This window comes from Trichoplusia ni, chromosome 13 (assembly GCF_003590095.1).
Source record: "Trichoplusia ni isolate ovarian cell line Hi5 chromosome 13, tn1, whole genome shotgun sequence".
NCBI classification, from domain to species: domain Eukaryota; kingdom Metazoa; phylum Arthropoda; class Insecta; order Lepidoptera; family Noctuidae; genus Trichoplusia; species Trichoplusia ni.
The window spans coordinates 6,557,043-6,581,915 of NC_039490.1; the positions used below are offsets into that span (position 1 = coordinate 6,557,043).

The 24,873-nt window shown below is 35.9% G+C and overlaps 2 protein-coding genes across 4 annotated transcripts in view; both read right to left on the reverse strand.

Annotated features, from left to right (window-relative positions):
• Window positions 1-1,443: 1,443 nt before the first annotated feature.
• On the reverse strand, window positions 1,444-4,083 carry LOC113500220 (N-alpha-acetyltransferase 16, NatA auxiliary subunit-like). The gene is made up of 5 exons (XM_026880930.1): window positions 3,988-4,083; window positions 3,801-3,899; window positions 2,706-2,814; window positions 2,087-2,250; window positions 1,444-1,833 (listed from the first exon to the last, which is right to left on the reverse strand). The coding sequence occupies exons 1-5, from the start codon at window positions 4,081-4,083 to the stop codon at window positions 1,444-1,446; spliced, it is 858 nt and encodes a 285-aa protein (XP_026736731.1).
• A 321-nt stretch (window positions 4,084-4,404) lies between these two features.
• LOC113500141 (N-alpha-acetyltransferase 15, NatA auxiliary subunit-like) overlaps window positions 4,405-24,873 on the reverse strand; it is a 71,248-nt gene continuing 50,779 nt past the window's right edge. Inside the window, exon 11 of one of the 3 annotated variants that reach the window (XM_026880837.1) lies at window positions 4,405-4,454. In XM_026880837.1, coding sequence (XP_026736638.1) covers window positions 4,431-4,454 — 24 coding nt within the window. In that variant the 3' untranslated portion in view covers window positions 4,405-4,430. Of the gene's footprint in view, window positions 4,455-19,252; window positions 23,858-24,873 lie in introns of those variants that run through there. The other 2 variants (XM_026880838.1, XM_026880836.1) reach the window with 2 other exon arrangements.

The following is a 24,873-nucleotide window of genomic DNA, read 5'->3' on the forward strand; positions in this document are numbered from 1 at the left end:
TTTGGTTTACTTTATTGATGTTTCATATTGGGTTTAGTCGCGGTTTAGTTTTAACTGAGTTTATAGGGACACACATTGCTATTAGCACCTAAACAAATGGACTATAGGTAGGTTTTGTGAGAAGGTAACCTACATAGGTTGTCAAGTTATGTAAATACTCATATAGTAAACATAGGTATTTATTTTTATTTCTATAAAATCGTATCAATGTGACTTGATTGGGAATAATCCCAAGTATACTTTATTAGAGATTGCGCAGATGTCTACGTAGTAGAACATTTATTAATTAAAGGGGCTTTGAGTTTAGAACAACGTGATAAAAAACTTTATGATAATTAGAACAACCCCTAGTATTAAAAAGAACTAGTCGGTCGAGTTCAATTCATATTGCATTTCAAAGTTATAATAAAACGATGAAAACAATCAAAATTTCTAAAGTTTGGGAAGAAAATAGGTCGCATATTAATAAAATTTGCAGTCAAATATGTCCAGTTTTCATTCATTTGTAAAATATATCGAATCGTAGGAATTTGAATGTCATCAAAATCAAAACGACAAATATGGATTTTTGTGACATAAATTACTTGATATTGATAAAGCAATATGATTCTAATTCCATTACCGTTATAATGGTTCCTTCTAAGTTTAAGATTATGTAAATACGAATTATAAATATTTTTCTGTTATTCAGATAACACTAAAATAGCAAACATACATAAATCAAGTGCCCAAAATAAAACTTATTATCAATGAAATCAATCTTATCTTTATAGACAACAAAGATTTATTTATGAGTATAGTTGAGAATCTCGTCTAGGTCAGTTCAAAAGTAACGAGATTTAAGCTCCATTAAATGCAATCTTGATGAAAAGTATAAAATCGATTTCATCGAAATCGTTTAGTTACTCAATAACGGGCTTATTATTACATGTACGGGTGTCTACACCTGTTTATGCAACCATTCGCACATTAAAACCAGAACCAGAGTAATTATTATAACACTATTATTGTGTAATATAGGATCAAGACAAAGGGTTTTAACGACATTATAACGAGTCGTGCCCTACCGGTACACCAACATTCGGCACAATGGTTAGGTAAAGCGACATCATATTTTCGCTGAAAATGAACACATCCCGACTATTTAATTACACTATTATTGCTTATAACCCCGCACCTTAGTTCATAGAATTTGTTAAGCGTTTTCAAATTTGTGGACTTAAACCCTAATTTGTGGGAAAGACCCGAGGTCTGACAGGCGTCTATAAAACTGAGTTCCAAGTTTCTGTTGATAAATAAGCATACTCGAAGCATTTTTGCATAAAAATAGACTTTATTTTTTTATTAAAACCTACAATTATTTCGTTAACTCGAGGCGAAGTCGTTCATTTTCAGCGGAATAGTAAAGCCGTCGGCTAAGACTTTGTTTTACAAAAAATGTCGTCATCGATATGCGCGGTTTCCCGTCAGTTGTCGGCGGGCTCGGGCTCGGGCGCGGTGTCGGGCGCGGTGTCGGGCTCGGGCCGGCGCGGGCGCGGGCTGGAAGGCGCGCGCGTAGGGGAAGCGCGCGCGGCAGGCCGCCACGTAGGCGGCCAGCTCGGCCTCGCAGGCGCCGAAGTCGCCGCTGCGCAGCGCGTCCAGCACCTCGGCGCAGCCCGCGATGGACACGTCGGCGTAGCGCAGCGCCGTGGCGTGCGCCAGCGCCGCGCCGCCCGCCGCCGCGCGCAGCCGCCGCAGCGCGCGCGCGCCCCACAGCGCCGCCGCCTGCGACGCCGACCCGCGCTCCGACATGAACTGCTCCGCCATCTGCAGCGCGCTGCGACCCGACACCATCTGCCAGTTCATACCCGACATTATTACGCGTATCGAACACAATACTACCCTAGGGTGTTTCAGAAAGTTCTTTTATATATTTTACGAAAATGAAAATTGAAGCAAGTGAAACAGTGATGACTTGACTAAAACTCGACACATGCGAGTCAAAATAGTTAATGGATAATTGGTTAAAAATCGATGTAGAAATCGAAGAAGTTAGGCTGCCATCTTATCACCCTAATGAAAGTGTCGAAACATAAATAAGACGTACGGGTTCGATCTCCTTGTTGATGACGGCGGCTACGGCGGGGTTGAGACTGGCGAGGTTGTCGTCCAGCCAGCACTGGAACCGCACCAGGCAGTCGTGCAGGTGGTGGTGGGAGCTGTCGAGCCGGAACGCGCGCTTTATGCTCTGCAGCATCAGCAAGGGCTTGTCTGCAACGTGCATTACATATTTCAAGAAACCAACAGATTACTTTAAGTAAAAACTGATCGACACACAAATGTTGTCCTACTGTTTACTATTTTGTACGGGCAGCCCATTTTTTTTTTTATCTTCTTGCTTTCCACAGCGCTTACAACTATTTGTTTTTAAAAAAGGGCTGTTTCTCCGATTATTGACTGTCATATAGAACATTCAGGAATGGTGACTTTTTGGGTATACTTTATTAATTTCTGTTTGTTTTACAGGAACATTTTATAAAGCATAAAAATATATAAGAATGATATTTTAGTTTTTATATAGAAAATAATAAGAGTGTTTTAAGTCCAAGACGGCAAAAGGCCCTGGCCTGGCCCTTCTGGCCGTCATCAGTCTAGATTACTTACTTATCCATATTATATAGCAGTAATCTACTAGTAACCTAAAACAGAAAAACATACAAATTTACCTTTTCTATAGTATATTTCGAAGGCCATTAAATGTGTGTCTATCCTATCTGCGGCGAGCGTTCTTAATGGTTGCAGGAACTTGATAGCCTGTTCTAGAGGATCCTCGACCTGTAATGAATTTTATTAAATTACTAGCTGACCCAGCAAACGTCGTTTTGCCTTCAAGCAGAAGCTTGGGAGCTTCTGCTGACAAAGTTTCAACATTGTTCTAACCTATGTTGGGACATAAGTTAGAACAATGGTCGATTATGGTGTTTGGGTCATGGTGGCTTTGGCAGATAAACGGTACTCCATCCGTGTTACGATTATAGTGATTTTAGATAGTTAAAAAGGATTTGTTACATTTTTGCTTTTACCTGAGCAATAAAAAAATACAAAGATAAACTTCTTTAAAGTTGAAAGAAGAAGGAGCTTATGACGCAACGACTACGCATAATTTATACACATAATTGACGTTACGTGTAAATTCTATTCGCAGCCCTTTGATCACCTTGCAGAACTAAAAACAAAATTATTACTTTTGTGCGTGCGCTGCGTCGACGATACAGTTCCGTAATAATTATGTATGACGGCATTCGGACGGAGTTGAAAAAAAGTCCTCGACGACCATTTTTATGTTAAAAAAATGGTCTAATACAAAGCAAGGCTTTGTAAACATGGTGTTAATCCTTATCAATAAAAATACGTTAATTGTTACAAGTATTCAATTATAAAAACAAATTTGCCCATTATATCATATAATATCGGCGAAATAATTATTAGTGTTGTACAGTAGCGAGGCCGGTTAGTGATTAGCGTAGAACTTTATTGTGGTATTAGGTTCAATTAAATATTCTCTGATTAAAAGATTAAGTATTTTTTTAAGTGGTCTCTTCGGTCATCCTGAGCGCAGGCTTTGACTGATGCATCACAGGGTTGAACCATGATGTCTTTTTGATCTGAGGATCTACGACGCGACTCCTGATAAACTTATATGAGTTGTTATTGTGCTAAAATGTATTCGCTACGTAGTAACTGCCACAAAAAATACTGGCACTTTGTATTTCGGATTGTGTTAACCGACTTTTATTGGTGCGCGTATTTGTTTAACTCACCCTAGCCAGTTTGTCAGGTATGAGTTCGTCTAACTGTGGTGCTTCGGGATCGCCCTGCTCCTGTTGCTGGCGCGCCTTGTGATGCTGCTCGCGCTTCACCTGCACACAAAAATCATAATCAAAATCAATTAATTAAACTAGGCTACTAAGAAGAACTTTTTAAAGTTTGAAATACACCGGAAAGCACCCATATTCGTCCGCCCTTCGTAACTTTGTGCTCTTCTTTGTAAAAAGAAATGGCGCAATGAGCTGCCCATAGAAAAATATCCTCGCACAACAGCATCGTTTTAATATTATTGAAGTCGTGGAAAAGAGTCGCAGTTCTACTGAATGTAAGTGCGCTATGTCTCTACCACGCCTGCAAAAATACTACATTAAAAGGTGACGATTGGCTTCCCTGGTGAAGATTTCAAGCATTCACTCAGACTACGTACTACCTATATGTATCTATCTATCTATGTCTATTTAGGGCATGCAGAACAGTTGCGTGTTATACTATTTTGAATCATACCGTAGTACTATTGCTGCCAGGGACCAATCAGTATTATTAACCTACCTGTACCTGAGCTTGTAAAGCACTTTCTTGTTCAGCTTTACGTTTCGCTTTCCTTTGTTTATTTCTAAGTTTCTTCAACTCCGAAGGCGCCAAGTTCTCTGTAAATAAAGATGAAAATATGTCAATAATAAATTCACATAAGTTTTTTTAGTATTTAAGTTGCTATTAATAGAAAACAAAAGTGGACATTTTTATTCTTCAATAATCAAATTAGATATTAAAATTGATATATAAATGCTTTTTTTATTCCCTTTAAAGTAGCCATAACATTATTTGTACGCAGTATAATCGCGGGACTGAGAAGCGTAATCGATAATGACTGAGTATTTATTAATTTTATTAATGGCGACCCATGCAACTCACATATGGCCGCTAAAGTGATTTGTTTGAAGTATGCAAAGGTTACCTTACAGAATATATTTAGTTTTTACACGCAACTGTAGTGATTAAATTAAATTGCATGATTTGCTAGACATTTCTAAATAGTGTGAACGCGGACCTTTTAATAAAAGGTACAAGGACGTTGCAATTTGCCTAAAGATTAACTTAAATTGTCAGAAACGTTACCTACATCACACTCGTATCTAGTTTCAATATATTACTGTATTTGAACTTAATACTTTTAAATACAATATGATTAGTAGGTAATGTAAAGCTCTCTATAAAGTCGGTAAAATTGATTGATTCAGATTTCAGAGTCCTAAGTATTCAATCGGTTGAATGGTCGACTGATCTATACTAATATATAAAGCTGAAGAGTTTGTTTGTTTGAACGCGCTAATCTCAGGAACTACTAGTCAAAAAGGAAGGCTTTAGGCTATAAACCATCACGCTGCGACTAATAGGAGCGAAGATACAATGGAAAATGTGAAAAAAAACAGCGCAGTTATAAAGCATAACTTATAACTTCTACCCACGGGGACGAAGTCGCTAATAAACTAGTTAGGTACTAATAAAATAGCCGGCAGGGTGTGAATGAACGTCTATCATCGGATAACCCTATACCTTGTACATGTCTAAAATGGATGACATACATACCGAAAGGCAAGTAAAATATTTCTAAGTTACTATTTGATGCAATCTTATCTGCATATTAAATATTTATAAAAACAACAACACATTGAAAGTTGTAGTCGTTATTTTATAAATCATAACAAAGTATTTAATTTGCGACAAACAGCTGTTAAAACAAAATGAAATAAGTTTGCATCGAGAAAATACAGACTACTGACCTAGATCGTAACTTAATAGGTACCATATTACGTATGAAATGACACTGAAAATATGCACTAATGACTACCGTACAAATGTCATATTTTTGTGTATAAAGATATTGCAAGGTAAACACAATGGTGGGTCTTACAGCTGGCCGCTGACCATAAAAGCATTATTGAGACAGTTTCGCAAGTATTGCAACACGCGCCGGCGCACGCCGTATGAACAAGCGCCCACGCTACAATTACAGGGTTGTCACATACTGTGTAAAAACTGCTATATGTTTAAAGGTGTAATTTATACAACCTAGCCAATATGTATTAGTTTAGAGGTTAAAATTGACGATGCGTTGTATAAAGCGAATAATATGCATGTTAGACTAGACTAAATTTTTATTCTCCTGTCTTAAAAGTGCGTCATGACAACAATGTTTACGACGTTAAACTTTCAGATTTAAGTTTTTAATGACTTAAATGACACCATGGTAGTTCATTCAGCCCTGCAAAGGACTGTCGGCAAATCCATGGTGATTACGTATCGAGTGGTCGGTTCGCCGTTGTTGGCTCGTGGCGACCAATATTGCTACAGCTATTCAGTAGAAAGCCCTTATTATGTGAAACAAATATAATTTCTAGGACACTAAATTTGGTTTAGAATTGCGAGTAGGTAGCATAGCGTAGGTAGCATCTGCAAAATTAAGCTCTACAACTGAGTACTACATACCTAACGATATTATTTTTGTAAAATATTTCATTTAAGTTTTTTTTAAAGTGATACTTCCAACACGTTGTATCACAACGTCGCTCTGCAGGAGGTATAACCGGCAAGCAGATAATTGGGTCTAAATTACACATACATGACATAGACAAGTCTCTACCACGTACTCTGCATACACATTGACCAACAAATTAGTAACGCTGTTGGAGCCCTTGTTTCTTTAATTCTCGTTTATTTCTCAGGGTATTAGCAAGAGGGGGTAATGCCCTCATATCCGTTCCAAGTATTCATATACATAAGTAGAAAGACGGAGTAACGGTCGTGTTGCATTGGTCTGATATCCGGCACACCTTGTCGCATTCCCTAGCTGTGCGGACCATTGCGGATAGCTTGAACGAGGCCCGACAGCGACATGACTTGCTCTAGTCTCACTATTAGACAAAGTAAATTATATCGCAAGTATAATAGGGACGTGGAATGCTAAATCAGTTATATCACATATATTTGAACAATTGCACAATCTTATGGGATTAGGGGACCGTTATACAGTCCGATTTCTGCATCAGTACAATCCAGACAGACAGTTTTTTGATAAATAATTTATGATACCAAGCGAAAAGAAGGCAGTTTCTGTCATGGGCCCTTATAAAAACCGTCTCATTGTTAAAAATACATGGACCAAAATTGATACAATAATTATAACAATTTTTAATTATGTCGGGTTTCAATAGCCAGATATGACTGAAAAAGTTTTAATCATTCCTGTTCAGTAGACGAATGGAAAATTTAATCTTATTCTTATTCAAATTGGATATTGGTGTCTCGAGGATTTCTCAAACCTAATCTTATCACTATATTCAGGATTTGGGAAGATCGAAGCGTCACTATACACAGCCATGTAAATTAGACGTCAGTTTATAAGCCGGCACGTATTTACGTAAGCATATTGTGCCTTAATACGTCTAGGACACGTCGCACACACAAATCACTGCTCTAATTCACTGGAGGTTTCGTAAAAGTAATGAAACTACGGCCGTGGGGCCGGCGCGGCCCAGCGAGGTTGGGGAGGTCATTTCTACAATTATAATATAGCATTTTGTAGACACAGGTATTTGAATATTGTAGCCTACGACGCTATGGACACTATGGCACAGACGTGATTAGTGTGAATATAGTACAAGAATGTCACTTGTTCTAAACCAACAGAATATATGCCAGAATATATTTCATGCGCATAAGTAATACCTTATTAATATTTTTGACCGATTTAGCCACGACGACCACTTCAACTTTTAAGACTTTTTGACTAAACATTCGCGCACAATGCGAGGTGAGACAATTTATACTAATAATCTGAAGAGTTTGTTTGTTTGTTTGTTTGAACGCGCTAATCTCAGGAACTACTGGTTAGAATTGAAAAAATGTTTGTGTTGAATAGACCATTTATCAAGGAAGGCTATCCAAACTAATATTATAAATGCGAAAGTAACTCTGTCTGTCTGTCTGTCTTTCTGTCTGTCTGTCTGTCTTTTCTTCACGCCTAAACTACTGAACCGATTTGTGTGAAATTTGGTACAGACATAGTTTGAAACTTGAGAAAGGACATAGGATAGTTTTTATTACAAAAAATAAAAATAAAAAATAAAATTTATTACGGACATACTATATAATAGTGCCATCTATTGGTCAAATGTCGAGCTGTTCCTATGCTCCGTAGATAGATGGCGTTAATCGTGTTCGGTTCATGTTATTGTTTTAATTCATCGGAAAATCCATCAGAAAAATGTAAATAAACAGTAAAAAGGTGTAAAAAAAATAATATTAATATAATAAAAGTTTTACTACAAAGAAAATGCTCTAACGGAGTATAGATAATTCTATTAGGACTACGCGCAATGGTGTCGATCGTTACACGAGTTCGGTTCATGTTGTTTTAATTCATCGGAAAAAAGTAAATAAATAGTAAAAAGGTATGAAAAAAATAATAAAATAACATATAAAAAATATAATACTACTTTTAGTACAAAGAAAATGCCCGAACGGAGTATAGATAAATAATCCGAGTTGTCACTATGGTCGATAGATGGCGTTGGGATCGAAATAGATCGCGCTATGGTTTCGTTACACGCATTTGGTTGGGTATCGGCCGAGCGCTTCGGTACTGTCGTGGTAAAATTGTATTGTCGGTTGTATGGTCGTTTATGTGGATTGGTCCTGTTTCGTAAATTCTAAATTGAGAACCTCCTCCTTTTTTGCAGTGGGTTAAAAACTTTCTGCTCAAAGTAAATTTACGGACGAAGTCGCGGGCAAAACTACCCATGCTAAAAATGCGATAATAACTCTGTCTATCTGTCTTTCCGTCACGCCTAAACTACTGAACCGATTTGGATGAAATTTGGTTCAGACATAGTTTGGAACTCGAGAAAGGACATAGGATAGTTTTTATCCCAAAAATCCTGCGGGAGCGGGAACTTCTCAAAAATCCCGCGAGATCGGGAACTATGTGAGTAAAATCAAAAATCTGCCGGAAGTCACTGTTCCACGCGAACGAAGTCGCGGGCAAAAGCTAGTAGGCTATATAACATCACGCTGCGACGATACAAAGCGAAGATACAATGGAAAATGTGGAAAAAACAGGGAAAATTAAAACCACGTGGACGAAGTCGCGGGCAACAGCTAGTCAAAACATAAAAAATGTTATAGCACAAGGCAGACGTGCTTTTAACTCATCAGTGTGTAGCTTCCAGATCGGAAGGCACTTGTCTTCAAACAGCCTTTTGTTTCCCCTCTTCAATATCGCACTTTTTCATAAGGCGCTTCAAGACATCTTTATATGTAAGGAGTTGCCCGCCGAGCTTACGCTTGCCCGCCTCAAGTATAGAAAAGCTATACATTATGCTATCCACACCTACGTTTATCCACCATTCGAGATAAATGTCCACACCAACGGAGCTGTCCCCGTCATGTTAGCTCTGCAAATCTTCCCTATTCCGCATTTAAATATTGATTAAAAATGTATGAACACTTTATAAGCGTAAAGCACGTATCATTATCAAACGCTGAACACTTGGACAAAGTACATACATTGCAACAGTGACAGTGTCATGGCAACCCTGACGTAGGGCTCGTTTTGCAACAGCCGAACTTGTTCGAGTGACGGGCTCAAACTAGAACGTAATTTACAACGCTCGAGTGTTTTAATTATCTTAATGTTTCAATTCTCACGATTTTTCCTTGATTTTAGAAAATCTAGAAAATTGCTGATGATCCTCAATGCTATATAAGTTAACACACGCCAGGTATGCTGTATATGTATAATATAATAATCTAAACTAATTAATAACTTTACTTTTTTGACCGCAAGTGTAGCATTTGTTACCGAACAAACTGAGGTGAAAATCAGTTGAAATGAAGCCTGTCATTAACAAATCAATTAATGTAACAAAGACAATAAAACTTTTTACGAGACCACACCAGGAGCTAAATTTGAAGTCAGTGATCAGCAACAGTAATTACTTAACCGTCCTAAGATGTTTATATAACAAACGATGAACCAAGAACGTTATAAACCATCACATGTAACATTATAAATGATTCAACATCGGCCACTTGAAGTTTAGTGTTACTTAGAGTTACGGGTCATCACTCAGACGCTTGTCAGAATACACCTGCTGCATCTTAACCAGTATCATTATTCAAATCTAATTAATTGTTATATGAAGATTAATTATATCGGATTATAAATTGTTTACTAAAAATATTGCTCTGGATTATGTAACGTTAACTAACAGAACCTATTCCTTCTTCGCTTTGCTTTTTATTATTACTGTGGAATATTTTGTTATGTTAGAGTTTACGTTCATGCTACTAGGCAGGCATAAAATCGCATACAATAATTATGCAAGTGAGTATTTACGGATTAATAGTAACCGCAGTTAGACATTATTACAAGTGTAATCCAATCACAATGTGGTAGAGATAAGTGGCATTTAGTCAAAGGCGCAGCGGCACGCGCTCCGGTTGTGAAAGCGACCACCTGCCGAACAATGCGGACCGAACTTTTGTTCGCCGTAGGTTTTGTAAACATGTTTTTAAGTCTATTTAGGCGATTAAAACGATGGTCATAGAAAGTCAAATTGCAACGTATTAAAGCAACCTTTTAGAATCGCAAATCGCTAGCCCCGTAGAATCTGAAACTGGATTTGTTTGATTATCTTTTCGACATATATCATGGGCTGGTCCCAATTCAATTACAACCAAGCTACTTGTTAAGCCAAAGGAAACTTAATAAACTTCAGGGTAGAAAAAAAACTTGACACCCTTACAAATACATCAGTTTAAAATTTCATAAACATTACATAATTAGATGATACGTTTTGTTCAGAGCCCGATAAACATGTACCTAACGTACACATAAGTCGGCGACCCGATAACCAGCTAATGAGACCTGGGACACGCAATAAATCTGTTATTTACGAACAAGACTTCCACATTGGCGCCATGTCCAGGCGCCATATATGGTGACCACAAATGGACAACAGCTTTTTGATGTTAGTTTAAATCTGACATTAATTTAAAACAAATGATAAAACTTTTATAGTTGTCTAGGAATGGATATTAAAACAAGGTGGTCTTTTAGCTCAAGTCGTAAAATCAAATTAAGGCGATGGGTTAGTTTTATTGTCTCCTAACTTCGCATATCGTTACGGTTGAACAAATGGGAGTCATGTATATGGTAATCGGTATAATTTAAATATCACAGCAGTTTTTATGTAGCGAATGGTTAATGGAACTAATGTAATGTGAACTATCTTAGAAGAACGAGTTTCGGCAAATTTGAAGAGGTTAGTTTGGTTGCAAGCTGTCGCTTTGATAATATTAGTGGTATTCTTTACCAGACTTTACTTACTTATAACATGGACACACGAGAACAGTACCACCGTTGAATGTCACACGGAAACCTCGTGACAAATTCACCTATAATTGCTGTAAGCAGCCGAGGTGAGCCGGTCGTGCATCCGTATCCGATATCATACATAATCTTTACGTAAACATTCATAGAAACATTTGTATGATCTAGGAATAGAATATTTACTTTATTTTACAAATTCAATTTGTCAATACATCACCCAAGTGTTGAAGTTGCTACAGCTTCTATTAAAGATTCATTTTGTTATAGTTGCTGGTTTGTAGTTCATCTGCTAAGTTTCTGGACTTAACTAAGGAAATCTACAAATAGACAAACTTACAATATTGTTGATATCTAAGTTGGCAGAAGTTCACCAAATAGAACATTTGCGACTGGTAACATTTAACTACCGAAAATGTGTTTTTATTTTAACTCATTCGTTTAAGAATATACCAATCCAAATTAAAACGGGACTTATAATCGAAAAGCTATGACGCCGGATGATATCAAAGTTAACTTTCATTTTGAAAGTAGCTCGTATCCCATTGAAATATAACTGGTTTCATATTTTTATCTTAACTAGAAGTCTGTCAAAGGAAACATTAAGCAAGCTTCAGTACCTTTCGAGCGATTCTTAAATTAATTGAGTAATTAATTCGAAAGTATATTATTTATATTTTTAAACTATCCGACAAACTCGAAATTTGATCAATTTCAAGTACAATTTTAGAACATTAGAAACAAAAATTAACATTTGTGTGAATGAACTCAGAGCAGTGTCATATAACATTTAGAATCTGAAAGCTTCGCGCAGTCAGGACCATAGGGTGACGAAAAAAATGTACTTAAAACTCAATAAATTAATTAATCACACTACAGTTTAATTTACAAAAAAAATGTATGCAACATTCCAGAATGAGAATGTTATAGTTAAACACAGGCGCCCTACTTGCACCGCAATCAGGCACATAACTCATTACATTATGATATCATTACTCACCGTAAACAACACATTTAGCGGGCATTGTATTCGAATGCAAGATATTCGTGTCATACTCCACACGAGATAGCTTATTCCAGAAGATCTACCATCATCTCTTGAAGCTAAAAGTGCATTGTTATGGTCGTAGAAGCGTGTTTGGCGCACTACACTGGTACGAGCGGTTTTTTTTTCACAACTTCAATAATATTACTAAAAGACGAACAGTGAAAATTATCTATACTATTGTTATGTGTTTTTTGCAATTTTTTTAGTTGGTAAGTCGACAGACCGTACTGGACGCTAGAACTTTATCGACATTCTTATCCTTCCTTAAATTCTCAATTATGAATAATATCTATCACCATGTTTAAGTAGTCATATTTTTCATAACCGGCAGTCGTCAATCTATATCTTAAATAATTTATGATTCCGTCTTACGTCTATTCAAATAAAGTTATCTAAATCTGTCTAAATAAGCGGTATGTTTGAAAACTAGCTTGTGGACATGAATGTGATTGACATACAGTTCGACTTTACATTAAGCCTTAGGGCCCAATTTAGTACCTAGTACGTACCTGTATTAATGACTGCAGTTTAGACATACGACAGTCTCAACAAACAAAGCCGTCAAGGCTAAGTACACTGAAATATTCTATGCTACAAGCATATGGTACGACGGTTGAACTTTGTATCAAGTAAAATTAAGGATTTATTCGACGATTAAGGTTTAGCCGCAGACTGTTAGACAGCTCATTATGAGCCCTAGACTATCTAAACGTGAACCTAGAGGGGTTTTCCGTCATCAATTATGCATACCATCATAAAGTATTGTGGATTAAGTGTGCACAGGAAGTGAATACGTATGACAATACAATATACTGTATAGCATGTGCACCGAGTGGTATAGGTCATCACGGCAAAAATCTACTGAGCAAAACGTGCATTTTTATGTTACAGGAATGCTTGTTTTGAGTCTAGGTTTCTTGCTCATGTGACAAGGATTAAATTTCAAAGTGCCGGAGTAGTTAAAAAACAATAGCACTCGTCACGATCGGCGGCAAACTAAGCTTTGGTTTGAACACGACCCAGCATAAAGTTAACAAACGACGCCAGTTACTAAACCCACACACGAACCAAGATTTCTAACATGAAAAGCTCTGAATGGTCATCGTGAGTCCTAAGTCTAAGTTTTCCTGTTGGCTTATACCCAATGATATTAAAGGCATATATAAATATAAAGACTCGTTTCTGAGAACGGTGACTGAATTGCTACGATCAATCGCTTTCAATTGAATCCAGTGGTTATCCACTCAAAGGAGTTAGGTTGATTTCTTTTTAACTATGTAATTGCTCACGGAGAGAACAAAAATACTTCAAAAGTAAACAAAGATTGTGGCGTACATAATTCACAAGAAACTTATCTATCTAGAACTTTCTAATTTCTAAGCAATGTATTTATTTTCAGAACCCACTTTGACAAATAAACAGTTGCAATAAGCAAGTTTAGAATTACGTTAAGCTTGGATTCCCAAAATATAGTGTTGACTGGTTAATATAGAAAAGGCGTGTTATAAAACTTAGCACACGATCATTTTTTGAAAACAATACAGCATGAATATACTTTTCCAATTTCATTACTATACTCCCTTCTAACAGGGACACAAATTATAATATGTAGCGTTTTAAATATCAAAACGCGGTATAAAACGGGGTACTAATGATGAAATTAAACGTGCAATAACAGCAACCGCACCAGATTTAGTCAATTCTGAACATGCGCACTGCGGCCATTACTTTCGGATAACTGTGAGAGAATATTTAACAAACAGCTTACACGACGACCAAGGGAATCCTTATCCATTGCACTTATATAATAATTGTGAAAATGGAACAGATTTCATCAAACGTATGAACTAGTTTGCGCCGTATGCATATGGGCAAACTAACAAATGATATTCTACCGTGATTTTTTAGTCGTCTTACAAAAGCAGCCCAGTTCATGTATCCAATGACTAGAACACGTTCATGATAAAAAAATAGGTACTTATGAGATTTGAAAAAAAAAAATGCAATTTTTATTCAATATTATGATGCAATTCGTAGTTTTTTAGAAACATAGCTCTGTTGCGAGTGCGGTCCGAGCCTTGTAACAATGGTGAGGGGCGCGGGCGGCGGCGTTTTTATCATTTTTAAGAGTATATTTCAGATTTCTCTTGTTTAATTTTCTTCGTACTTATTATCTTAGTTGATGATAAAAAAATAGTAATCGCGCCTAGGGGTATTTTACGTCGGATACATGAACTGGGCTGCTTTTGTAAGACGACTAAAAAATCACCGTGTATATATATAGTCTGGTTTTGAAACTGTACATTATTAAGCTGGAACCGGACAAAACCGTACTCAGTGAAATTTCCAAGTTTTATATTTATTTTTAATTAACGTAGTCAAATTTTTGTGCTTTGTTATAAATGTATATTTGTAAGTGAATGTCTTTAGTGAAATAATCTAGGATAAAAATATTTTTTGTTTATATGGATTCAATTGGTTAAGAAATATTGCATATTCTTTTACAAAATACAATAATAAATAAAAAAATTAAAAAAAAAACCAATTAAATTGCTTTGAAAGTCTATAAACCTAAGTCAAATATTAAAGAGTTAGGTACACTTTGAAAACTTTATTTTCATTCCATATCCTGATAGACAAGCATAGTATATGTTTGTCAATAATTTAAAGTACATTTTCCAGTCTTGTCACCAGCGTATAAATTATCTCAGGATTGTGAATTGATCGTTATGATTTGAAATCGGGAATTCGGCATCGAGTTATGCCAAACAGGTACAATTTAAACTAGATTCGCAAGTGTTCCACTTCTAAGCATAAACTACAATTTAAGCTATAAACCGGTGCTAGCCGGTGTTCCGTGTTGGCGGAATATTTCACTGCGCCCTACTAAACGAGTTATAAATTTAATTTCTAGTTAGCATTGCGGTTAACCCTTTGTTGACAATTTTTGATCATTTTATAATGATTTCTTTGTAAATAAACTTACTAAATTTAAAATTTGCGAATAGTTTGTTTTATAAAAACATTTTAAATAGTTTGCTATTAAATTCAAGTTCTAAGTTGTTCACTCAATAAATATCTATCTAATGGCCAAACAGGCACAACATATTTCAATACAAATTACAACGTCATTCGCTAACGCGATAATATGATTTTGCCGCGAAAACCAAATACCACATTGAATGCAGAGTAATTTCGAAAATGGGTAACAGACTGTAAATAGGAATATTTGCGATAGAGTAATTGGTCTAAACGCCATTAAATTGCCATGTCCGACTATTCATCCATATTTCTCGCTTAAAATTCCTGCGCAACAGATTTCGTTCATTCAAGGTTGTTTAAAACGTTAATAATATGTCAACTTCCTCATGCACCTAAATTGTTTCCCTGACCCCGCCTAGATGTGATGACTCGCTTACTTTTTATACAAAATCCGTTTACTTGATTAGTAATTATCTAATAGATGTTGAAACTTTGAGCCGTTTCGTGACACCGCCAAGGGCGGCCTGTCTTACTAAAATTTACGTCAATTGCGCACCTGGCCGGAGCTAAGCGACGCCTCCGTGGACTTATTGAGAACAATACATATTTACAGAAAAGTGATGATTAGGATATCGGCTGTTTTCAAACCAAAATGTCTAATTGAATTGACTTAGCATTTAAGTTTTTCTCCTCAAGTTTTTGTTAACTGCACAGCTACTCACTCAGCGTACCAAAAAGTTTGTACGCGAACAACTCATTTCTAAAAATAGCTTCCGCATTATTCGTAAGGAGCACGTCTCAAAAATCCCAAGATGAACAACAATCAAACGTCACGATTCGGTCAAACAACACGATTAGCGTCTGACGAAGCCGTACACATCCGTTACGCATTGTTACCAACCAACAATCGTAAGCCCAGCACAGTGTAAGCATACTGAGAAATACCCAGCCGGTTCCTGGTCGTCAGCGCTCTTGGAATGACCAAATACGTGTAACAGGTACCTAATGTAGGCACGTTCGCAATGCACGCGTAGAACCACGAACGTGCTGTGCATCAGGACGAGTCAGAGCGTATCGTCAATAGCTGAGCGTAGGCGTGACGTAGGTACGGGGAACGTTAACCTCTGTGCCTAAACCACGCAACACTCTAAACGTCTATGGATATGCCGCCAGATAGGTATGATGTCAAGGCAAACGCATGAACCTAACTGGATTGCGCGTCGCTCATTGGCGTAATAAAAAGGCACGCACCGCAATACTTACAAAAATAAAACAATGATGACATGGTGTCAAGCCACCCAAATACCCAAACTTAACGTAATATTTATCAATGACGAAATAGAAGTAAAATGTAATTATAAAGCTAGTCACAGCCAAACCAACAGACCACAATGACATCATTCCCAAGCTCTGAAGCTGTCACAGAAACGTCACGGCATGCGGCATACCGATACGATGAGCGGCAGTGAAACCAAACATACGAAGTAATAAGCACACAATCACACTGACTCATTGTGGATTATAATTTGTATAGATGGACAAATATTCTGACCGGAGATGACTAAAGTATCTACGTCCGAGGAATAAGAAGACTAAAGAAAGGAGTTATTGTATCAGTGCCGAAAGAGCGGCGACCCCGGACACTTACTTTACTGTATGAAAGTTTAATCGAAGCAAAAACTTCGCAACACAATAACGTGAGTTTTGTGCGCATCGAGGATGTCTTCCAGGAACTAAAGTACCAGTAATCGTACAATTAAGATGTTTAATAAACGCCGTACCAGTATCAATTCAATCTGCATTTAAATAACTTCTCAGATTAGCATGTCACACTCGTTGCTCGTATATGGGTGCAGGGCACAAATTTTTACATCATCTAATGACTTCCAGTAAATGATGATGTGGCCAGTACACAGATGATAAATAACTTTGACCATAAACTCCAAGCACGTGTTAATAGCCATAGGATCATGTTTACAGACATCTATGTGTCCTCTCGTTACGAGAACGTCTTTAGGAACAATGTAAACGTAATAATAAGTATAAAATAGAATCTAACGATTGGAATGTTGATGTCATATAGAATAAAGGTATTTTATTATTGTCAACCCGGAATCTTTTATGCATCTCATCAATATTAAAATTGACAGACTTAATAGTTCCTAGGAAATCTATAATTGTTATGTGTTAAGAATAACACATTATACTAGCTAAGAGCGGATCTCACCCTGAGTAAAATGCTGTATGTATGGTGGGAACGCATAAATCTCTAGTGACAAGGACGCCGCTGAGTTTATTGTTAAAAACATTGAAATTATAATGGTTTTTCCGATGTAATCATTCATTTGCATGAAGTGCTAGTTTATATCAAAAGAAAATGTAAAAGATGGGAAATACCCGGCAAGTTAACTGTTGTATTGTGCTCCATGCGGCATGCCCCATTGTAGTGCGTCACGCCTTCTTTGTATTTAATGATTTTCGTCCATCCTATGTTTAGTATTCAAATGTTGAAATTATATGCCGATTGTTGATATTCAAAATAAATTCAATACATAATACGTATTGGTACCAAACTATCCAAATCGGATCATTCATAGTTGAACTGAAATTTAGACTAGAACTAGAGTAACACGTTTCGTGTGTATTTCGTTTGATTTACATTAATTGTTTACCAGAATAGGTTCCAATACATTCATGAATCAGAAGGTGTCCACGTTGAGCGCTGATCGCATCACAGCATCGCCCACAGGCGCGGCCGCGTGCGGCAAAGCCAGTAATTTGTCAATTCGCCATGCGTTACCCTTATTACTCAACACCTTGGAGAATTAACATCGTAACGTAAACACTACCTTAGTCATTGTTGTGCATTTTACCATATAAGATGATCATTTAAAAAGCGTAGGTGTCTATGATGTATCAAGCGGTGTAATGCAGTTAGACTTTAAACTGAATGCGTTGTCATACTTATGATCCATTATTGCTCAGCACTAAGTTATTTCATTAAGAAAACCCCACGAGGATGCACTTAGTAAGTAAACATGCGTATTTTTCAATCTCTCATATTTAGCTGTACTTAAATTATATAGAAAACAAACTGTATACCTGCCAATTTAATGTTAATGCAAAAGTATCTTTAAATTGAAGTCAATATTTCAATGATTATACACTCAGAAAATTTAATCTTTCCTTTAAAAAGTAGGGCATGACAATTTAAATGAAAATAACTTTCCAATAGTTTACTTTCGTATGAATTTCTACCATTATCGTGATTAAAAGCTGCACTTTCAAAGACTTCCACTAGAGTTAAGACGTGCTGTCCTATTAAGTTTGTTTTAAAAGTCACCTTTCGACACATATTCGTTGTATTGTTGAGATATTGTTTTTTGCAAAGGGTAAGATCAAACGTAGGTAATTATTCTAAGTTAATATAAAATATTTTCTGTATTTCAGGGTAGGTACTTATAATTTGACCAGCTAAAATCGGTCTGAGTCGAAATTGGCAACATCGAGGGTCCGTAAGGTCGAGGCTCCGGTAAAAATTTGCACATCGAAATTTTATCATTTTTTTGAAACAGCTGCAATAAAAATTTTAATTGTCTATCATCTATCATGAATTATGAGATACAACCAGTTAGACAAACGGACGTTAGGTCGGATAGAAAGCAGATTATAGAATTTAGTTTTACTGTCCGTGTACGAAACCCTCAAAAGGTATTTAATACAAGCATTTACTCTAGGAATAATTTGCCATTTAGATTCGAGAACTGACTTTTAATACAAAATATGCATTTGCTCATCCGCCTGGCCTTTCGCTGTGAAGTTTACATTAGGGTTAACTTTCAGCACAGATTTTCTTGACTGCACGGATAGCCGAGTGGTTGAGGTCACCACGCCAAAACCACAGTGCGTGTCGTGTCGCGGGTTCGATCCCCGCGTAGGACAAGTATTTGTGTGTGATCCACAAATGCTTGATCTGAGTCTGGGTGTCATTGTGCATCTGATTTGTAAACCCCCCGCGACACAAGGATTAAATTCCTTAGTTCGGGAGTCGTTTTTTAAAAAGACGAAAAAAAAACACACGAGCTTAATCAGGTTATTGCGTATGTGAACTCTCCACGCCATTCACCTCATACCCTCAGCGTCGACTTACTGACTGTATGTGCTGTTCTGCTTGAATCGAATTTAGGTCGAGCTGGTACTTTGAAAGCCGAAAACCGCGCCAATTCGTGGCACGATTCTCGATATTGGTTCGGTACAGTAGTGCCATTTCTGGATCGAATCGAGAACTCAATCAAGAACAGAGCCGAATAGTTTCGGGAGTCAGCATGTTGAACCTAATGCAACCTTACGCACGTATTCGAATCTTGTATGTATTAGTCGACACTTAAAATTAAGTGTCGAAAATTATATTAAGACATCCTTAGATATCTATCCGCCGGTACTTTAGGTACACATTAAAAGTAAATAGCTTGAGTCTTACGGTAATTTCGAACGGATTGATGTTTCCGTATTTAGGTATTAATCTCCTGTATGTAAATCTCCCTACATTAATAGTTCCTCAATTCAAATTTTAACTTAGAGATGTGATGGAACGAAGTATTTTATAGTGCAGGATATAATTAACTTCGGTGTGGAGACTGATGGCATACATATGGTTTACAAGCCTTAGTTAAAATACAGTTTTTTTTTTAGGTAAATAAATCTGTAATTATGTACAAAATTATAATTATACCAAATATAGTCATGCTAGTAAGACTATTTATTAATGGCACGAAGTCGTAACCGCATAATTATCACATGTGGAAAATGATTGACGATGCTTGACAATTAGTGGTTACATACGATCACATGTATAAGATGTATAGTCATTCTCCAAACGGATACTACGGTATTTATCCTACAAATCGATGACTTATATTCAAACTGACTTTATACAAAACCGAATATTTATTGAATTTCGACATTGTTCATAATTTTTAAGTCTTCAAATAAGTTCGAACCTCGTAATTAATTCCGTTAAGTGGTCAAATACTTCTGTGTATTCATAAATTATACTACTCAGCAGTTTTAGATGGATTTCGCTCTCATAATAAAAACATTGGCATAATAATTCTACATTTTGATATCTTGCAGTGAATGCGATGAGGACGTTGAGTTTGAGCGCTAAATAAAGTTTTTATGCTACGTAATACATAGTAAACTTCTTTAACAATATAAAGTCAACTTAGTAAGTCTTACTCGGCACATTTAGATTTGCCTTATATGATTCCACGTTATGGGTGGTGAAAACCATGAACGAAAGTCAATCTAAGTTATGTTACGGCATAATAAACTTATGATATATAAACTACAAGGAAAAAGCAACTTAAAAGTTGTTTCGATAATTGTTTCTATTAAATCTTACCACCTGTATGTGTACATTAACGTTTGCAATAAAGATTTTGATATGATTTGATATGTCGGAATTTTTGTATTAAGAGATATGTTCATTTACAGTCACAAGCCCCTTTTTTAAAACATTTATTTGAAATCGGAACCAATAGCCTTGTCATGGCTTAACAGATCTTCTATATCAACAAAATGAAGATGGTTCTTTTAGAAGGATGTACGACAGCAGACTGAGATAGTAAGTTACATGCGGATGACATTAACGTGTTACGTAGCTTTTGATAGCTTGAATCTAGTACGTTATATGAACGTTTCTGGTACTCCGTTACTAGGTGATCAGAGTGTGGCGTATTATCTAAGATGAAAGTACTAGTCATAGGACAACTTGAATGGGTGGTCAAGAAGCATAAGGTTACTAAAAAAATAATAATAGTAACTACTGTTTAACACCTATTTCATTACCACTATACATATAGAGTATACTGTTTGATACCTTTTCGTGCAAGGACGAATAAAAAGGAATGGTATCGAAAAGATTTAAATTCATTTAGAAGAGGTTTAAGACGGTTGACTACACCCACGCAGACAAAACAAAAGCAAAGATTGATATAAAAAACTTCGTCAAAGAACTCTGATCATGAGTGACTAAGTCCCAGTAAAAATGCATTTCAAAACACACGCAATCACTTCCTACGTTGAAACAAAGTTTAATTATAGGGGTCCACATGCCGAAAACACGATAATTATATAACATAGGTGTATGACTGACCTTGTCACATACAATTTAACCTTAGAAACGTCACAAATGAATATATTGAACATAATGTTTATAAAACGATTTTTGTTTATTTATTTTATTGTATGAGGTACGTAGTAACCTGATGGCAATAAGACCTTCTTCCTGTCACCTCCGAGACTGAAAAGACGTAAGTATAAGATTCAGTCTTCAAAGTTTCATTTGATTTTTAAATCGAATGCCTATGGGCCTATACACACTGCTTTTTATAAAAACATGACTTATAATACTTGTTCTCATTGTGTGTCGTAAAGAAGACAAAGAACCAAAACCTATTAACATTCAACACAATATGATTAAACAAAATAATGATAAAGTCGTCTAATTGCACATTGCATTTCTTGTTTGTGTTCATTAAATGGAATTATACAGATTTATAATGATCAATTAATACCATGTTAGTTGAACTTTGAAAATACTGTTATTACATTCCATAGTAGTAGGTGCCACTCCGTAGATTTTTTTAAGACTGCATGTATAGGCTAAATTTGGCTAGAATTTTCATGATTCAAATTGAGTGGCAATTTATTTTGGGTTACAAATATACCTATTCGTGAATTGGGTAGTTTTAATTTACTTATTGCGTACCATTTTAGTATTTCCGATGGATTTACGTAAACTAATGCAGAACTTATATTCATGCAAGTTATCCACTCATTTCGCTGTGAACTAAATATATCCTTTCGTACTTCATGTAGAACTTTATACCAACGGATAAATATAGACTCATGTATTCTCATTATTTATCGAACAGGATATCGTTGGAGTGAATAAATAATTGATTGTTATACCTGTGTATTAAATTACTCGTAATAATGTACGCTGAGGTGTATTGGAAACGGCGTGTATACAGGATGATCTACAAAAAAAGAAAGTTCCTGACAGAGAATTGATTTCTAAACATAGTTTAGTAAATGTAATTACTCTTCTATGCTAGAAGGAGGGTAATTCTTTTTGAAGATTGATAATATGAAGAGAGTTGGGTATTGCGAAGAGAAATGGATCAATGGCATATAGAAATTCACGAAAACTTTACGAATTGATGACAAAGCGTGGAGAAATTCAATTTTAGGTTATGATTTTTGCATTGCAAATTTCTATAAATTCTATCTAGTTTTAGTATTTTCTAGCTAGCTTTCTCAGTGAGGGAAAGTATTACATTATTTTAGTCACATAGCGTAAGTAAATATGCAATCGCGGAAAATCAGTTGGCACATCGTCCACCTCGGAACATCCGGCTCGCACATAGACGCCATTACTTATACCTGCATCGCCGTAGGCCATATCAATGCGAAGTGTAAACAATAATTTTATTGTTATTTTACACTTCGCAGCATCTGTTTTACATACAGGAACTTATTTTCATTTACAACTATGAGTTCAATATCCACATTGGAAAATCAAACTTAGGTGCAGTTGGAAAAAAAGTAGTTTGTGGGGTTGACAAAATTTCGTGCGTAAGTAAAATGGTGATAAGGCTGAACTAATGTTAGAACATTTTTCCATCGGAAAATCAACTATGTGCAGTGTGATCTTTTTGGCGCGCTTATGATTTTCGATAGGATAATAGACCTCTGCTACCTTTGCATGCTATGGAAGTAATAATAACTAGAATTTAGTACTAATTTATCGTATCCTTGCTTAAGATAATCTTAAGCAAGGATAGGATCTTAATAAGATTTGAACGCGCTATTAAAGCGAGGTTGGACCTTCAGCGAAATTCATAAATTAGCAATTCTCTTCCAAATACTGTCTTGCTTATTACAGTAGTAGTTAGAATCGTACATTTTCATAAAAAAGAACACGCTCGTTTATCCGAATGCAGTAAAAATTTCATGTAAGTTGGTAGAGTTGCTAAAAATAACATTGTACGTACATTTTTTTTCTCCAAGTATATCATGTACCTTTACTAGAATTTCCAAGAACTAAAATGCAGTTATCCATGAAAGGTGCCTCTCTACAACCTGTAGTATGCTGTCAAACTTCCTCAAATAAAATAATGTAACTTTAAATCGTTGTCTCTATACTGTCGTTGTGACCGTTTAACAATGCTTGTAGCGACGACTATCTAAATATTACAATAGAACCGATTCGTGATCTTTAAAAAATAATAAACGAATGTGTCTGAATTCATGTTAAAGTATCGTGTACCTATAGGTTTAGAAGTTCGTCGTGAAACACGCTTTCCGTTCTAATGTTTCAAGGTTTTAGTTTCTAATAATGTAAGGACTTGCTTGTACGAATTGTGACTTTGTGTATTAATTGTAAAAAGGGCTTTTTGAATAACGAGTCAGCAGATGCAGTTATTAACTTGATTAATTAATTATTAACGAGTAAATAGATTATGTCTATACAGCTGAATTACTGTGACGTTTACTCACCGCTCCGCTTATGTTCTCACTAATAATCAGCATAGCAGAAGATGTTGTATTGTATTTTGTCTTACCTGTAACAATTTAACAAAAACATTAATTAAGGAAACTAAAATTTATGTAGTAATATATTAATTGTACTAAAGAAAAACGTATTAAATAAATAGATCTATAATAAGGTAAATGAACTGTTTCCTAATTGGATCGTTAGAGACAATTTTTTGATAGAAGATAATGAATATGATATTTGGGCATAATAACAATAACAATTGTAACTGGTCAAATCAATACGGAAATGATGATACATGAAATTCAATAAAAACAAAAAAGACCAAAACGAATATCTCCGAAGCACTTTTAAGAGCAAATGTTTTTACAAAATAAACAACAATACACATTCACATGCGTAATTGACGTAAGAAAGAGAAAAAAAGACAATTTCTCTTCACAAATGACAGTATAAGTGCGTCGTCTTTATCGACGCATTTGCGGCGCATCATACTTTTTTACATCCTTAATGGAAGTACAAGTCATCACATTTTTCAAATTATATTTAATGTATAGATAGTTTTTTAGTCCTTCTTTTAAGGTAAATCAAACAATGACTCCTCGCAACGCTCTAAGTGTCAGATAAAACATTTGGTGGTTTTTACCCTAAACCACATTATGAAGATTTCCAAAGATTGTGTAACTAATGAATAACTCATTGATCACGTCACTTAAAAACACATACTTGAAAGATTTAAGTAACTATTACAAGATCCATGAATATTATTGCAGATGTGGAAGATGGGTACCGATAGGCAATAAAGGCCGTGAATCACGAGTACGCTTCCACAAACGTAATAATATTATTCAGCCGTGGTGATAGAAAGCCTAGTGTCAACTATCTGGTAAAGCGAAAGTCAACTCTACAATCTACAGCATAGGTCAGATGATTAAGATATCATCGAATAAAACTTCATAATCCAATTGCGAGTAACTGTTGACTACTGGTGTAAAGGGCGGAGGTCATTTAGTATATTATCAGAACAATCGTGACGTTAATTAAATGGCCTAAGTAACATTTCGTTGCATTTTGAATTAGTTA

Excerpts from the sequence above, each read along its gene's own strand:
- LOC113500220 (XM_026880930.1), bottom strand. The coding sequence starts at position 4,083 with ATGCTGTTGTGCGAGGATATTTTTCTATGGGCAGCTCATTGCGCCATT. Across the intron at positions 3,900-3,987 it reads CGAAGGGCGGACGAATATGG|GTGAAGCGCGAGCAGCATCA; the intron begins GTGCTTTCCGGT and ends TTTTGTGTGCAG. Across the intron at positions 1,834-2,086 it reads TCAACAAGGAGATCGAACCC|ATGGTGTCGGGTCGCAGCGC; the intron begins GTACGTCTTATT and ends ATGAACTGGCAG.